The following is an 18,691-nucleotide window of genomic DNA, read 5'->3' on the forward strand; positions in this document are numbered from 1 at the left end:
ATATTTGCATTAACATGAAGATTATAGTGTATAAATGTAATTAATTGTGTTTCTTTTTCAGTACTTGACTGAGCCATCCCAACACCCTGGTTTACCAGTGCTGCATAAAAATGATCTTCAGGAAGATCATTGGGACAAACTGTCCATCGTGTCACGGTCAGAAATTACATCAGGTCTATTAAATTCAACAAAAGCCGATGAAACAAAGATGGACCAAGATATAAGCGAGTCTGTCACAAAGGCCCCTAATGAAAGGCAAAGCAGTGACTCAAGTGTAGATTCTGGACATTATTCAGATAGTACACAAGGTTCATTCCATAAAAACTCACAGAACATTGATGATGCATTGAAAACATAGGATTGAAAAATGTGTGGTGGATCACCATGAATATTCACTTTACCTCCTGATTGTGGTGTACTAGATGCACAGACTTGCATTGAAGGAAATATAATTCAACACTGTTGTATTCACAATGTTTTCACTGCACAATAGAGCATTTCTGAATTACATTTGGACTACAAACATTTTGAGTAGTTGGACTGCTGAAGGACTTGCTTAGTCAAGCCTCTGATATGCTATATCTGAAAGTAATTGGAATTTGAAAGTATTTGGCTTCAAGATTTATATTCTGTTGCAGAGAAAGACTTGACTTGGTTGTCCAAAATATTTTTCAAACTGAAATGGAAAAACACGGTCTCTGCTAATGTGGTAACAGTCCTGATTGGGCTACAGTTTCATTCAATGTACAAAAAAAGGTCCTTGCTCACTTTTGAACTGTGTGATTCAGTATAAACATGAAAATTACTGAATGTTTCGATATTGTGGGAAAATTGACAGTAAGGAGCTTGTGTTCACCCATAACAGTCCATGAAATATGCCTGTTCTGATATAGGATTGAGAAGTATATTCCTGGAAAATGACATTGTTGAGTGTTCCTTCCTGGCTATAAATGTTTATTCCTTTGATACTTGATGGGTATGGTATTTGCATTTCATAGTTATGCTACAAAGATAGGAAAAGATAACATCGTTAATTAAAGTGTCTTGGTCACGAGAAGAGGATATTTGTTTATTTACTTGGTCTTGTTCTCCAAGTCTGTGATCTACTGAATTTTTATTGATGCCAAGTTTTGAAGCAGTAGTGATTCATTTGTAACTATAACCTTACCGGATGTGGTAAATGTGGGCTCATTCTTAAGTTTTAAAAATAAATCGGATAGATGGATGGGGGCATGGCAAGATGGCGTAGAGGGCAGACGTGCAATCCTACTCCTCCTCAGCCAGTTTTTTTAAGCACCTGTCTTTAAACTCTATCCAAGTAAATAAAAGTTGTAATTTTATTTTTGGGAACATTACTGGATCACAATGGTGACTAATGTTAAAAAAAAAATGAAAGCTCAATTACAGAAGAAATTACCTTATAAAAATGCTGAAGAATTGAGGTCTACCTGTCCAGTTGAAGCCACGGAATTGTCATTTGGAACCTTCAAGGCACAGAGAACTCCTGCCAGGCTGAGTATTACACCGGCACCGACCTTGTCTCCACAAGATGGCCCCGGCATGTTGACGAGCTTGTCTGGAGTTGATTCGCGCGTTTGCGATGTCGGACACGCAGGCGACCTAGCTGAGAGAAGAGCCCTTGAGCCTGGGCTGCCGTTGGGTGAACCAGAATGCGTTGGAAACTGCCTCTGTGCAGTCCCTAGCCTTGCCGGGCATGCGTGGTGCCTCCAGGGTCTGTGAACTACTGGGCTGTGTGGGGGCCCGAGTGGCAGTGTTGGGTGTGCAAACCCGCAGCCACACCAGGAAGGGCCTGTCAATGTTGGAAGAAGACTTACCCTTAACGAGCAGTTCACAGGAACAATTGGAGGTGGAGTCTAGAGAAGGTCGGCCTCAAGATGTGGAACTGAAACGTGGAATGGAGCCTGTTTGTACAGTTTTGGAAGGGATTGCTTATAATATGGACAATATGTCTATACAAATGACTCAAGTATTTCTGGATGTGACAACTAAAATATCTAATAAGTCTGAAGATATATCTACACTTAAGAGGGAAGTCAGTAAATGTTTTAAATCGATGGATACAGTGCAAGAAAATTTAAAAATTGCAACAGCTTTTTCTGAATGTAAAATTCAAGTTGTACTTAAGGAAAAAAATAGAGGAAGTGGAAGATTCGTTTGTGGATTGGGGAATCCAGAAGAAAGACTTACTGACCAAAATTGATTCATTGGAAAATCAAAGTTGGAGAAACAATGTGAAAATTGTGGGTCTTCCAGAAGACGATGAAGGGTCTGTCTGATCCAATAAAATTTTTCAAGAGTTGGATTCCTTTAAGGGGATTAGGGTTGGATAAATTTCAAATTGCATTTATATATTTATAAATTATAAGTGGTTACCATTTTTGGAATATATGCATTTAGATATATTTTGATTTATTATATACTTTTAGTTTCTGTTTATATATTTTTTAGCTCCTTAAGAGAGTTGGCTGATGGGGTGGGGACAATTTTCTTTTTAGAAAAAAAATACTGGAAGGTTATTATGGAATGGGTGCAGGTCAGTGGGACTTGCAGTATGATGTTTTCAGCACAGACTAGAAGGGCCAAATGGCTTGTTTTCTGTGCTGTAGAGTTCTATGGTTCTAACACTTAAAGCAGGAAATGGACTGTGAGTGGTTTTATTGGCTTAATAGGATAAACATAATATCACCGCATTGCACAAATTTATTTGATGTTTACATTGGGTTTTGCATATTGTAAACATAGTTAAACTTAATAGTTTGTTTAAGATTAGTTTATTGTAATAAAACCAAAAAATGTGATATTACAAGAAATTTCCTTTAGTCTGCTGTAAGGCAGACAAAGATTCACCATTGGTACATATTGCCCAGCCTAAGAAAGAGAAGCAAAAGACAGGCATGGAATATCCTTGGCTTCACCTCCAGTCTCCACAGCCACAGAGCATCATCATTCAAACTACTAAGATTATTTAGAGAGTTATCAATTAACATAGAAAATAGACTTCTATGTAACTCCAGTTTACAAATTAATAAAATGAACAGCCATTGAAGTAATGAATAATCTTTGGCAAAGTGTCCAGTAATTTGCCAAGTCTAATTCCATTATTGCTGAAGGTAAATTTTTCTGCATCTAAACTGCATCAATGCTCCTGATCAATAATTATATGATGCATAGAAGTTTTAGGTTAATAATTGCAAACTTCTTTTACTACTTCTGTTTTGATGTGTGAGCTGTTTAAAATACAATATTTTACCAGATTTTTCTGTTGTCTTTTTATGAATGTGAAATTATCTTTGAAACTAAAAATAAAATGCTTTCCAGTTAATTGTTATACAAATTCTGGATCTTCACTGGATCTTGTGTTGGACTAGTATTAATGACATTTGCCAAATGCAATCCAGAAGAAAGAGCATCAAAATAGTGCTCGTTCCAGATAGTAACACAGTAAAAGTCCTAAATTTTGGACTGCTCAGGGTCGGTCCGGATTCTCTGGCAATATTTTTAAAATTCACATTTAAAGAGAATAAACAGTTAATGCCAATTTTAACAATTTATTAGCAGAATATTTTTTCATATAAAAATACAAAGTACAAAAAACAAATACAGTAAATATTTTTTCTTACACTCTGCGATTTCCACGTGGTCACTTGTTGATGCTGTACATCTATGGCACTTATGCACGTACTCAAAAGCCAAGAATTTAAGACATCCAGATTATCGGGTTGTCCGGATTTCTGGCATCTGGATTTTTGGACTTTTACTGAACAGAAATATTACTAATTTTTAAACTCTTTCTTGATTTCTATTGTTCAATATGCATACATATGAATTTTTGGATTTATGTGTAAACTTGAAAAAATTGGACCATCCACTAACTCAAAGAAAGTGGACTCCAGATAACTAGTTATGGATGTCTATCTATCTTGTGTTGTAGATATCTGGAAGAATCATGAAGTGTTATGGTCTGGAACATTGACCATCTATAGCTTTCCATGCATGCTGTCTCACTGAGGTAATTTGTATTTGCTTATTAAGTTACCATTAGGCTATTGTTTTGGGTGAAGTCTTTTCATTGACACAAGTCAAAGATCTCCTGGATTTAGAATAGAATTGAACAGATAACACAAATCCAGTTCAAGCTGAGTGAACAGGCAGGCAGACAATGGGATACAGAGGCTTGGTCTTTGCCAGTGGCATTGACATTTTATAGAGTGTGCACTAAAGTGGATTAGCTTGCATTTTTTCCTATATTGTCATTATAACTGCTGGGTTCCCTTGAACTGTTGTTCCGATCCCACTTATGTCACAGGACAATTTAAAACTCTGGGTAAACTTTGAGGTGGTGGAATTCAAAATAGAGAACGGCGAGCTCATCCACTTTGGATTCACATTTTGAGTCACTTTTAAATTAGTCTACAATAAACAGTTGTAGAGTGTTTTTTTAATATCTTATTTAAAAGTTTTAAAAACCATAATTACAATTATTAAAAATAAACATTAAAAAACCCCCAAAACATATGTGGTGTATATATCCCTTTCACTCCCTCCCCACCCCCAACAACCCCTAAATGAAAAGAAAATGTCAAAAATACAAATATTACCTCGATTCAATAACTGTGGAGCTGAGAATTACCACTGGAACGAGTTATTGAGAGCTCTCAAACTGTCAAACCAACATATTGTAAGTATGGGCTTCATATTTTTAAAAAGAATTATTTATTGTGTAAATTATGTTATATTTTCAAGTGGAATACAAGATTGTAATTCAGCATGCCATCTCTGCTTTCCTAAATTACATCTGATTTCCAAGTAATGGCTATGTATTTTCTAGAAATAGCTAAAACTAATCATAAAAATTCAATTTGATACATAGTTAATCTTAATTTAAGACTAATCATTTTAACATTATCCAACAAAAATAAAATGGGGTCAAGCAGGTGTTTTACCTTTAATATTTTTTCCAAGAATATTTTCACCTCTATCCAAAAAGGTTTTTACCTTGGGATGGGACATTGCCTAGTAGAATGAAAAAAATTAGCCTACTTCTTGACCACATCTAAAACATAAATCTAATATTTTTGAGGGATTAAATATAATTGATATAAAAATATATATTGAACCAATATATACCATGCATTCATCATCTTTGGCATACTATCTTTACATAACTGCATCCAATCATTCAATTCTATCTAAATCTATTTTCCATCTTAATCTTGATTTATGAATACTTAGGAGCTTTTCTTTGAAGTAATTTATACATTTCTAAACTAAATTTATTCAATTATTTCAATTAATTCTGTCTAGTCTAGGTAATCTCAAATTTTGACCTAATTTATCAATCAAAAAAGCCTCAACTTGATAATAACAAAAAATAGTATTATTCTGGACTTTATATTTTACTTTAATTCATTGTAAAGTAATAAGATTACCAATTTCAAAACAGTCTTCTATTTTTAATGCCTATTTGATTCGAAATCTTCAAAAATTTATTATTGTTAGTAAAAAGGAGAAAGTCTATTTTCAAATAAAGGCACTTTCCGAGAGATTGAACCTTTTCTACCTATCTCATAATCTATTTTATTCCATAATTCAATTAAATGTTTTAAAATAGGTGCATCTTTAGTACCTATTAACAGTCTTGAATTGCATTTATAAATAAATTCTTGCATACATTTTTCATCTATTTTACTTGATTCTACTTTAACCCAAGTTAAAGATTTCTCTAAATCAAACATTAATTCCATGAATAAGCTTTATAATAATTCTCAAAATGTAAACCTCCTAATTCAAACTTCAAAGTTAATTTTTTAAAACAAACTCTTGTCATCTTTCCATAAACAATTTCTAATAATTGAGTTCAAATCTTACAAGAATGGAATGAAAGGTAATTAATCCATGGAAAAATATTCATTTTAATACAGATTACCAATTAAAGTTTTAGGTAAAACATTCCATCTATTTAAATCATCCTTAATTTTATTAAACAATGGTAAATAATTCAATTTATATAAATTATACAAATCTTTATCAATTTTAATCCCTAGATATTTTATTTAATTATCTTACCATCTAAATTTAACAAGTTATTTACATTGATTATAATCCCCCATCAACCAATGGTATAATTTTACTTTTATCCCAATTAATTTTATAACCTGATATTTGGATATATTATCTCAATCTCCTATAAATCAAAACATCATCAGCAAACAAATTAATCGTGTATTACTCAATACTAATTTTAATTCCCTTAATATTGATATCTTGTCTTATTAATTGTGCTAAAGATTCAATTGCTAAAACAAATAGAGCTGGAAATAAAGACATCCTCGACAAGATGATCTTGTCAGTGGAGAAGCTGAAGTTTGTTCATTAGTCACAACTTTAGCAGAAGTTTTTATATAAAATTTTAACCCAATTAACAAATATTGATCCAAACCCAAATTTTTCTAATACCTTAAATAATTCCATTCTAATCTATCAAAAGCCTTTTCAGCACCTAAAGCTAGAATCAATGTCAATTCTGACTTATTTGATACGCTAATTAGTTTAGCAATGTTATCTGCAGAACGCCGCTTTTCTAAAAAAAATTGATCTGTATGAATTAAATCTGGTAAATAGTAAGTCAATCTATTTGCTAGAACTTTAGCTATAATTTTATAATCAACATTTAATAATGATCTTGGCCTATAAGATTCAGTTTTTAATAAATATATCTTTTTTAGGTATAACAGTTATAATTGTATTTGAAAAAAGACTCCGGTGACGAATGCATTGCCATTGCCTGTTTCAACAGCTCCATAAAAGGAAGTATTATCAAATCTTTAAATTTCTCATAAAATTCTGGTGGAAAATATCCTCCCCTGGGGACTTACCACTTTGTAAAGAATTAAGGGCATTAATAATTTCTTTAATTGTCTAAGTCTGATCTTTGCAATTTAAAAAAAATATGAATTTCTAAAATAAAATCTTTAAAGGAATCATTTATTTATTGAAGTTTATAAGTAATTTTTAAAAAATTCCTTTTAATAGCATTAATAGTCCTTTAAGTTTGTTTCGCCTTTGATTGCCAAGCCAAAACCTTATGTGCTCTGCCCCCAATTCATACTTCTGTCTAGTTTTTTCAATTAATTTCTCCGTTCTTTTTACATCAAATTATAATTTCTTATTTATTAAATCTCTTTATTTCTTCAGATATATTCTGCAAATCTTTTTCAAATTTATATAATTCTTTAAGACAATACTTTTTAATTTCAATTGAATAACATTATTTATCCTCTTAAATAAGCTTTCAAGGCATCCCATAAAACAAATTTATTATCAACCAAATTAGTGTTTATATCCAAATATTTCTGAATTTGTCTTACATAATTACAAAAATGAACATTTCTTAATAATAAAGAATTAAATCTCCATCTAGAAAATGATTTTTCCTTTTCAGAAATGTACTGATTAAAAAAAACAATTAAAATCTGCACCAATTAACACATTTTCATTTGCTTCAGCAAGATGTAAAAAAAAATCTTGAATAAATTTTTCATCATCAATATTAGGTGTAGATACATTCATAAGGTTCCACATTTCAGAATAAAGTTGACAATTTACTAAAACAAATCTTCCTGCAGAATCTGTAATTACAGATTGTAACTTAAAAGTTGATTTCTTGTTAATCAAAATAACAACTCCTTTTGCCTTATAATTAAAAGAATCTATAACTTGACCTACCCACTCTCTTTTTAATTTTTGATGTTTTTCTTCCGTTAAATGTGTCACATAAAAAAGCAGCATCAACCCTCAATTTCTTAAGCCAAAAATGCTTCCCTCTTAATTGGGTTAAAGGTTGCAAAATTTAATACATTGACAGTCATATCTCAAGTCTCAAAAATAAAGAACTCTTGCCACCCATCCCAATGGACCCCAACCCCACACAAATTTTTAAAATTGACATCTCTGAAGAAAAAGACAAAAAAAAGAACCCTTCTGGAAAAAAATACCCCAAAAAAGTACTGATCTAACAAAAAAGGTATTATTTCCCTCTGTTGTATGCCACTAAGTGGCACGCAGCTGTGGGAGGAGAAGACAAAAAGTCTGCCTACACAGACAGAATACACATAAATCCATTTATATCATTCATTCAAGTATAAAGAGCTTCATCAAGATCGTTGTTCACTTGATCATCATTGATTTCAATCGATTCTCAATGTTCTAACATCTGACATTTATCTTGCATCTTTTCTCGATTCAGTTTCACCTTTTGAACAGGTTGGCTTTGAGTTGGATCTTGTTTAATATTAGGCAAAGAATTAGCAAATTCCAAAACTTCATCTTCATCAGCGAAAAATTATGACTGATTCTCTCCAGAATAAACTATGGCTGGGTATTGAAAAGAGAATTTGTATCCTTTTTTCCTCCCCCCACAGAACTGATTTAGCAGGATTAAATTCTTATTTTAACAATACATACTCAAATCTGCATCAAAGAATACTTTGTTGTTTCTGACGATTGAAGTGTCTTGTTGTTTTCTGGCATTTTGGCATAACCGTCTAATCAGAAGAGAGCTTGTCCTGCAAATGTTTTTTTGTCTATTAGTTCTGAGTGCTCTATCTAATTCCAATCCATTCAGAAAATTTTCAGGGCCCATAATCTCCAGAATCCATTTTTGAAAAAATTGTACTGAATTAGGACCTTCAAAATCTTCAGGCAGTCCAACAATTTTAATATTATTTCTGCAGCTATGATTCTCTAACACATCAATTTTTGTAAAAGTTATTTCCTTTGAACTTCCCAAGCCATAAAATAATCTTCCATTTTATTCTCTGCATCTTTACAAGAAATAATCTTGTATTTCTTCTTCAATTTTCTGGACTTTAACCTTATTGACAGTTTCAACATAATTTGCCATTTCTTATTTAATAAAATTAATTTCACTTTTAAGATATTTAAATTTTGTACATATCTACTTAAATCATTTTATCCATTCCATTCATAATTAAAGAAGTCCAAACTGAAGAATCTGTACCTTGAAGTTTAACTTCAGAATATTCAAACTTTTGTTTCTCCTAAACCTTGAATAAACTGGGGCTCTTCTCCATATGTTTCTACTCCCTCCAGTTCTTCATAACATTTCTACTATTTCTCTTCCTTCTTCCTCTTCACTTAATGATGAAATTAATGATGTCTGTTTATGAGCCAATTGCCTAGCCCTGGCCTGGCTGGCTCAGTCGTTCCCTGTAATGATATCAATTCAGTTGTGCGCATGCGCAAACACACATGCACAATTGCTCTTGCAATGGTTGTAGTTCGATCTTCTGAACTCCAGTGCCATCTTCACTGGCTCCCCGTTAGGCAGTGCTGGAGTAACATTAATTTCAGCCGTTGAAGCATGGGTCAACCTCGGAGGGAGAGGAGGAAAATCCGGAGGCACTGTTAACAAGGTAGGCCCAGTTTCTTCAATCATACTAACCTCTTTAATAGTTGTTTTCTTTGATGTTTGAGTCTTTGGTTTCCTTGTAGCCATTGTATTTCAGTTCAGATATTGTAATTCTTCTTTAAAAAGTTTTTTCAATTCAAATTTTAATTAATTCTGCTGGTAGAGGCGTATTTCCACATCTCCAAACTACGCCCACAGGCCGTGCCCCCAATTGTAGAGAGTGTTAGTCAGACCCAATTTGGATAGTCATACATGGATATTACAATGAAGAGATTTATTGGGCCTGGACAGACTACTATATAGATGTATCGGCTTAGAAATTGTTTCAAGGATCATAGAATTAAGGTGAAAACAACCTGTATTTTCTCACGAGTTTAATGCCAATTTAATTATTTTGCATTAAATACTGACAAAATTTTATAGGGTAGGGAAAAAACCTTTCCTCTGTCAACAATGAAGGTCAACTACTCATTAGTCTAAATTATGAAACATTGTTTATTACACAGTAAAACCCCTGGTATTCAGCATCTATGGGGATTGGTAGATGCCGGATAAGTGTATTTGCTGGTGGCTTGAGACGTGCTCTTACAATGCCTAATACACCTGCATTAAGAATAAACAGTACAAAAATACTACACTCTACTTGCATGAATACATAAACCTTAAAGCATTTTACTTTATTTTCAGTCACATTCATTTAAAACATTTAATCTGCGGGTTCCTCCCCCTCCATGAAGCCACCCAAAAGATGAACGATTACATTGTAGATAATTAACACCCCCCCCCCCCCCCCCCCCCCACCTACGTTCATAGATAAAGCCTCTGTCCAGGGTGACTCTAAGCAGGGATAAGGAGACATTTTCAGAGTGACCCCAACAGCAAGTGGCATCAACCAGTTCTTCACCCTGGGTGATACCATTGCTGTTTCACACAACTTTATTGAAACTCCCGCGTCCAATACATTCCACTGGCTGAATATTTGCTCCCAGCTTCACCAAAGATATGTGTAACTTCGGAGAATATTTACTTTTACAATTTGAAACCTATGTTGTTTTTCTAAACCCATTTATTTTATTCTTGTTTATTTTAAATTTTCCTTGATTTCTTTTTTTTTATTTGTTGGTTGCTTGAATTCCAGACACCAAGGGTTTTACTGTGTAATAAATCTAAAATTCTCTCCACAATAACTTTCTCCAGTGTTGCAAAAATTACTTCTACAAGTTTTATTAACAGAAAACTCCACCACAAGAAAATATAGCACAAGGTTTATTTCATAAATATTCTCATGAGGAAATAAAAAGTAATGGTTTTATTTAATAGTGGCAATTTTTCTTCAGGCATCTAAAAAAGTTGAAGCAAACATTTTGATCTTTAAAACGACAATAGTCATTCATTTTTACAAATATCTTACCTAAATCTGAAGTTTACAATGCTTAAGGATGGAGCTATTTAAAAAAAATGCTATACAATGATATCAAGCATACAGTCCATGTAGTCTTCAATTAACTCTGACAGGCCATATCACAGTTATCAGACCTAACAGTGCATCATTCTCTGTTAATGGCCCATTATGATTATTCAGAGTGCAGTTATCAAAAATTAAAATTTATCCCCAGATAATGGCACCATCTGGGCTGTGCTGTAACATCTCTGCATTATACAATTCATTCCACTGATTAAAATGGAATGAATTCTGAAGGCAGACGACAATATGTTTAGTCCAGCAATGGGGAATTAATTTCCGAGAACAGATATTAATAAAATAGCATTTTTAAAGAATTTCTCTAGAATGTGGATTATAATCAACAAAATGACTTAAATTACTATTTGGCCAAAAGTACAAAGCAACATGTTTGTGTAGATTTCAAGTGCAGAATATCCTGAGACAATCTCAGTGCTGAAATGGGCCAACTTTTATGCCCAAAGTTCCTCCGTTCTCCCAAATTTGTAGATCAAGCTGCTGCAAAACAGAACAAGAGAAGGCAAAATGCTCAACAAGTTCCTACATTCATAGTTTTAGTGTTTAAAAAAAGTTTATTCACATTAACAAAAAGTCCAAATATCAATACTGCAGCAAACCATTAAAATATTCGGCAGAATAATAATAAAGCCACATAAAGATGTGGATTAGTTCTCCATTTTCCATGCCAGTTGAATCAGATGGCACTGTTAATCTCTGTGAAAAGCTGCCTACATCTCAGAAGGACCCAATTTGCTGTGAAATGTGTTTTCTTATCTGGAAGGAATGAAAAACGTAAAATGCAAGTTTGGCCACTTGGAGGAAAAAATTGTATGGAAACAGAGGCAAAGTGAGGGGGAAATGTTCATAAAATCAGAGTTATACAGATATATACCCGTTAGCCCAACTCCTCATGCTGACCTGAGCTAATGCCACTTGTTTGTGTTTAGCCCATCTCTCTCCAAACCTTCAATGAGTTGTCCAAATACCTTTTAAATGTTGTAATTGTATCTGCCTCTACCACGACTATAGCAGTTTATCTCTAGATAACCACCTTTTCAAATATTTCCCCTAGCCTCTTAAACCCCTTTCACACTTGCAAGTGGTCCCAGAAATTAACGGCCAATCGGCCTTTAAAGGGTCTAGTGCAAAAGGAAAATGGTCTCAACACTAGCTCAGATGACGCCATCTCACACCAGGGATTGACTGCCTCGACCCCTAGTAGAATCCCCAGCGTCTGCAGAATCCGGCGTTGCAATCAGGCAAGTGTAGAATGGGCAATTGCATTACGGGATTGAAATGACCCAGTTTTTGTGTGAATGCAGGAATGTGAAGGAAGAAAAGATTAAAATGAAGGTACAAACTTTGCTGTGGGAAAGTCAAGGGCAGTGGGGAGAGAGAGGGGGGAAATAAATAGCAATAGCAGACCATTTTTAAAAGCGTGGGAAAGTTGGTAGTGTTACAGTACCCAATTTATAAAGACCGTGGGGGAAAAAAAAATTGATGGCGGACCTCACTCACTTCTCAGAATGCTGTGTGGCAGAGAAACCCTTCCGTGAATGGTCTGTGCACACAGCCCTTTCTCTATCTCATGGCATTCTGGGAGGGCAGGTCTGCCATGGTATTTCTACATTGTGTGCTAATGCGCTACCAACTTTCCCTCGTTGTTTAAATTGTGTGTGAAAGCGCTACCAACTTTCCCACAGTTTAAAAATTGTCCGCTATTGCTATTTATTGCTAGCACTTTCCTAAGGTCCCTTATAAAGGTTTACATAGGTCAGTACATCAACAACAGGGACTGAAGGGCTCATACTGTGCTGTACATAAAGCTTAACTATGTTATAATTAGGCATGATTCATTTTGTTTGAATATAAGATCATAATACACTGGTCAGGATTTAGGGCAGGTCCACCATTGCTCGCTGCGTCATGACATCACCGGTAGAAGGTAGAAGACTGCTAACCCTGGGGATGGCTCCTGGTGAGTACGAAAGTGTCCAGTGTCCCAGTTAGGAGTGTTCAAGTGTGAAATGCCAAACCCCCATTCCTATCCCAGGAGACTGAATGGCCGATTTAGTGGAATGCAAGTGTGAAAGTACCTTTAGATTTGCCTACCCTAGGAAAAAGGATTGACCATCCACCTTCAAGCCCTTCATTATTTTATAAACCTTTATGTCACTCTTTTTGTCTTCCTTTGCTTGAAAGCCAATAATAGGAACACACAAACCTTTTGAAGAGTCATGCAGTAAGTGCATTTTCTAAATGAAATAATTTGCTTACCTAAAAAATATTAGTGCATTCTGGAAGAACACAGCCAAGCCTGGGTACACATTAGCCTCTTCAAAAAATAAAAACAGGAATATTAACAACAAAAAATTAGGATATTTTAGCTTAAATGACAAAGTTAGATGGCCCAGACATCTAATTTTAAAATATTGTACTGCTTCAGTCAGGAATTATTGCTGGTTATGGATGTTTCATACAACAAAATAGGAACTTAACCACAAAAACAAATAAATAAAAATTATTTCTATTTCATTTGACCACCTAAGAGCTCAAGATCTGTTAATATAGTCAAACTCTTATCAAGCTATGTTATGTACTTCTATATAAAAAGATTTTACTTTTCTATAAATCTTTAGATAATTGAAGTGAATCATTTCAATTCAATTATCCAAAGTGTAAAATTCAAAGATAATGAAAATGATCAAACAGGATGACTTGGGAGTGAGAAAACATTAATCTTGTCATACCTTTTTTTTTTAAAAAAAGTACATTCCAGAGACAATATGGCCAACTATAACATAGGACATTCTTCTAGAAATAAGAGGATACCAGGCATCCATACAAATGAGAACTAATCTTTTTAAAACAAAGTTTTCCAAATATAAACCTCAAGCAATAATTAGTTTCCAAAAAAAAATCAGATTGGTAAATAAACAGAATTGTCTGCAGAACACAAGCTACTGGCCCCCACGCAGAAAGCTGTTCAAGAGATGTGGCTTGAAGTCCTATATGCCCTTGATAATTTTGTTCATCAGCCATACACAAGACAATGGAGGTAATGTTAACTAACCTGCATCAAACCAGGCATCACAGACCTCCAGCTAAATGATTTCCACCATTGTATCAGAGATCAAGGAAGGTTCTAGACCAGACTTGTTTTGTCACTTAGTAAAACAAAGATGGTCATAGGCATACTTGTTCTGTCCATCAATAATTGGGAATATATGTATACCCAGAAAGTCAGTCCTCACAACACTAAGTGTTGGTGTCTATGCTCTGCCCTCGGATGCTTTTAGTCCATAGAAATTATTTTCTCCTAAAGGTGTTTTAATATTCAGACATGTCCTGTCATTTACACATTGTTCCCATTGTAAATATGCATTTAAATGGAACTATTTGTTGGCCTAATAACATTTAAAAAGTTATTGTAGATAAAAAACAAGTGTGGAGTGGGACAGGTTGTTTTCAGGGACAGGTGCGCTTGGTAAGTAGGAGGCTTTCTAAGGTGAAATTGAGAGGACAGAGCTTGTATACTCCTGTCAGAATTAAAGGCAAAACTAACAGGTATAGAGAACCTTGGTTTTCAAGAGATTTTGAGGCCTTTGCAGTAAAGAACAAATAAGGTATTTGAGAGTAAGAAATTCAAGAAAATACTTGAATATCATGTTTGCTATGGCAGACCAAGGGCTGCTCCAGATATATCTCAAGCAAAAGGATAGCAAGGGACAAAATTGGTCCTCTTGAAGATCAGAGTCGTTGTCTATGCATGGAGCCAAAAGAGATGGAGGAGATCCTCAAAGGTTTTTTTTTGCATCTGTATTTACTTGGGGGAACAAAGCGAGGCAAAAAAGCAGTGAAGTCATGAATCCTATAAAGATTTATAGAGAAGGAGATGCTTACAGTCCTGAGGCAAATGAAGGTGGATAAATCCCCAGGGCTTGAAAAAGATATTCCCTTGCACCTTGAGGCTAGTGGAGAAATTGCAGGAGTCCTAGCAGAGGGTGAGGTGCCAAAGGATTGGAGGTTATCTAATGTTTCTCCATTGTTTAATAAAGGCTCAAAGAATAATAAAGAGGAAATTATCGGCCAATAAGTCTGACAACAGTAGTGGGCAAGTTATTGGAAGATATTCCAAGACATCAGATTGAGAAGGACCAATAACAGATATGTGTGTGGCAGGTCATGTCAAAGCACACAAAGAGAGTTCTGAGAGAAGGTTACCAGCAAAGCTAATGAAAGAAAGGAAATTAATGTTGACAAGGCCCACATAGGAGGTTGGTCACCCAGATTTAAACTAAATACTATTTCAACCTGTCACAGACAGACAAATAATTGTATGGCATAACAACAACAATTTTTACTTAAAGCAGCCATTCTCAACAGGGGTTTAAAGCCCCCCCCCCCCCCCCCCCCGAGGGACACAGCACATTTAAGTAAAAGCCTGGTTTTCTTTTTACCTCACGCAACATTTATTTTTGCTTTATAAAAAAAATAGTCAGCAGGAGAGAAGTACAGAAGAAACCAAAGCTTGCCTGCTTCACAGGGAAAGGGGGCCCATAAACTCTGTGCAGAGTCAGGAAGGGAGGGGGGGGGGGGCATAGCTGGAAAAAATGTTGAGAATGGCTGATTTAAATGTCCAAAAAAAAAACAACACTCACTTGGTACAACATATGCTCCAAATAGGATCCACATGGAAGCTATGAGAGATCCAAACATGAGCATGAAGCCAATGAAAAGCCAGATTCTTGCACCTGTGGGGAAATAAATATGGACATGGAGCTCCTGTAGGATTAGGAAAACCTTTCCAAGGTTTAGCAAAATACAAAAATCCATTTTCCCAAAGGCTGGGGAAAGTTTGCAAGAAAGTGCTGTGAGCAGAGAAATGGTTAAAGGAATTTAATAATGGAGATATGTGGGGGTGGGGTTGCATTTTGGGCAGTGTAACATGGATAGGGCCTGCAGAACAGAGTGATCAGGGAGTACAGGTACATACTACCTTTAAAATGGCAACAACTCGATATGGTGGTCTAAAAGGCTTTCAGCTCATTGACTTTCATCTGTCAAGAGTATTTGAGTGCAGAAGGAGGTCATGTTGCATTGGGAATGCTCCATTTGGAGTATTGTGTCTAGTTTTGGTCACTTGTTTTGTCTCTTCTATCATTTCGGAAACCTGCCTCCCTTCTACCCTTAACCTTGAACATGCACGATACAGTTCTTAGCTAAACTGTTCCTCAGGGCTAGGTTGCTGAATTAGCTAAGACTTCCTTTTACTCGAACCTAAACCTCCTCTATCTGTAGCACTCACTTCTGAATGGCTCTTTCTCCCACCTCCCAGCCTCTGGAGAGCTTTGCCTTTCTATTCCTATATTGACCACCTTATGTCTTTCTTGTTAGTAAAGGTTGTAGATTTGGGAGGAGCTGTTGGAGTATCCTGGATGTGTCACAACAGAGTGCTTTACAGGTGGTCCACACTGTAGCCACTGGGCATTGGTGGCAGAAAAATGAACATTTAAACCTCTCTGTAGACTGCCAATCAAAAAGAATATCCTGCTTGAGAGGTATCGGTGCTGCATTTAACAAGGCAAGTGTAGAACATTGCCTCACCCTCTTAGATGGAGTAAAAAGCATCGAAGGGTCAGAAATTACCCAGTTTCTAACCTATTCTTGTGTGTATCATATTTATGTGTCTGGCCCAGGCAAGTTTCTAGTTCGTTGGAACCTGAGGCTATTGATATTGGTGATGACAATTGCAATGAACATCAAGGGAAGGCAGTCAGAGTCCTTCTCTTAGAGATTGTTTGTCTGGCACTTTTGCAGCAAGGACATTGCTTGTGATTTATCAACTCCTACTGGAACCCCTGGGGTCCAGATCACACTGCCTGCATGTTTGCTGAGGGGTTGCAAGAGGAATTGAACATCTGTGCAATCATCACTTCTCAACTTGGCTGCAAGAAAGATGATTGAGGCGAGGACAGAGTCTTGAGAATTCTTTCCTGACTTGATAAAAGATGGTTATATTTATAACTTAATGACAGAACTGTGACAGATTTGCAATTAAATATTGGTAGCAATATGAAAAGTACAAGGAGGCAGTTTTCCTGCCACCTTAATGTAGGCCAAAAGTAATTCCACAGCTCCTGGAATGCATTCTTATTCCTCCTCTAGCGATTAAATAAAACAAAACGTATAGCATCTGGGTAAATAGGTACCTTGGTATGATGACTAGACACAGTCTGAAATGCCAACTAGTTTGTATATTTTAGCATGCAATAAATCATCTTTCATGAGAGTTAATGTTTGCTTAAGCACCTACTAGTTTAACATTCCATGTAGCTTTTTCATGGAAACAGTGATGCAAACACTCGAGATTAAAGTTCAATCAACAAACATCTTGCTAAAATTCATGGGAGAGAGATAGCGACCTCCAAAAAAAAACAATTTAAGACTAGCTGCAACATGGATAGCAAAAAATAGTCTTTGAAAGATCGAGATTGAAGCTGAATGGAGGTTGTCTGTATGTAACTATTGAGGGAAGTGTCTATTTCCTGGGACTTACCTTGATTTGACAGTAGTTCCTTTAAATTTCTGGAAGATCTTGATATTCAGTAAATATATAATGGCACAGTTTCAACAAATTAATAAAAGTTTTAACAATACTTATTTTGCAATTTAGGGAAAATTATCGTTGTATATGGTTGTTGGCTCAATTGCACAATAAAACCAGTGATTTAAATATAAAGTTTTTTTGTGTCTGAGTGACTATTACTACAGCATGCTGGTCAACACGTTTACTTTCATGAGAAGCCATTTCAGGTCTGATAAGAATATACATTCTAGTCAACATTTAAGGAGACTGGTCGAAATCTGTGTCTCTTCTTTTTCCAATGCTGACAGATTTGAAGTTTTAAATTTAAAAAAAACCAATGAAAATGCATATTCCCAGAATCCTTACCTGATGGTATTCTGGTTTAACTTGTGAACATACATTAAAATGGTAATGAACTGACATCAACACTCTTTTTTGCATTCCTATTGCAACTCAACACCATGATATGTGTGCAAGCACCTTCAAGTTCTGTATAGGAACAGCTTTAAACTTTCAAGAGCGGTGCAAACAGATTTGATAAGAGATGTACACTTTACTCGTCGTCAATGCATCACAGTTCATTTAGGGAACTCACGTGATTACCAATTCTAAACGCGTATCCTACTATTGGACTTCGGTTTTATTCTGCGGCATCTGCTCAAGAAAACCAGATACAGTACAATTCCAATTATTCAAAATTGGATTCTCTGAAATACTCATTTATCTGAAAATCTTTTACATTTCGGATAAATGAGGATATCTGAAACAAATCAGGAGCTGAACTGACCTCACAGGTTGAAAAAATTTCACTTGACATGAAATTAGAACGATGATTGTCCTTGTTTCAGGTAACTCCCTCCCTCCCTCCCTCTCTCTTTCCATCTATACTTTACCTTCCCCTATTGACTTTTCTCTCCAACTCTCCCTCTCAAACTGCGAGCCTCTGTCTCGAAAGAACCCCTTGTCCCAGCGTCATCAAGGAGAGCGGCCTTCCGGGCAGGAGCGGGGACCTTGGTAGGGAGGTGTCAGTGATCAGCAGCTGCCAACATTATTTTTGGGAAGAATTAAACATTATTTTAATGCTTAAAATGTTGTTTGTGGTTGTTTAAACACCGTTACAAGTGATTGCTGCTGGGCTGTTTTTAAAAAATGACCAGATCTCTGAAAAAAACTGTTTATCCGACATTAG

General features: G+C 35.3%; 2 protein-coding genes across 6 annotated transcripts in view; one reads left to right on the forward strand and one right to left on the reverse strand.

Annotated features, from left to right (window-relative positions):
• The window catches only part of LOC138738498 (interleukin-10 receptor subunit beta-like), an 80,818-nt gene extending 79,761 nt beyond the window's left edge, over positions 1 to 1,057 (forward strand). Inside the window, exon 9 of the mRNA XM_069888795.1 lies at positions 62 to 1,057. Within this exon, the coding sequence (XP_069744896.1) occupies positions 62 to 358 (297 nt within the window). The 3' untranslated portion in view covers positions 359 to 1,057. The remainder of the gene's footprint in view (positions 1 to 61) is intronic.
• Positions 1,058 to 10,704: 9,647 nt separating this feature from the next.
• The window catches only part of LOC138738502 (transmembrane protein 50B), a 30,013-nt gene continuing 22,026 nt past the window's right edge, over positions 10,705 to 18,691 (reverse strand). For 3 of the 5 annotated variants that reach the window (XM_069888806.1, XM_069888807.1, XM_069888808.1), the window contains 3 exons: positions 15,575 to 15,667; positions 13,191 to 13,248; positions 10,705 to 11,411 (listed from right to left, as the gene is read on the reverse strand). In XM_069888806.1, coding sequence (XP_069744907.1) covers positions 11,366 to 11,411; positions 13,191 to 13,248; positions 15,575 to 15,667 — 197 coding nt within the window. In that variant the 3' untranslated portion in view covers positions 10,705 to 11,365. Of the gene's footprint in view, positions 11,412 to 11,455; positions 11,688 to 13,190; positions 13,249 to 15,574; positions 15,668 to 18,691 lie in introns of those variants that run through there. The other 2 variants (XM_069888809.1, XM_069888810.1) reach the window with 2 other exon arrangements.

This window comes from Narcine bancroftii, chromosome 7, assembly GCF_036971445.1.
Source record: "Narcine bancroftii isolate sNarBan1 chromosome 7, sNarBan1.hap1, whole genome shotgun sequence".
Taxonomy (NCBI): domain Eukaryota; kingdom Metazoa; phylum Chordata; class Chondrichthyes; order Torpediniformes; family Narcinidae; genus Narcine; species Narcine bancroftii.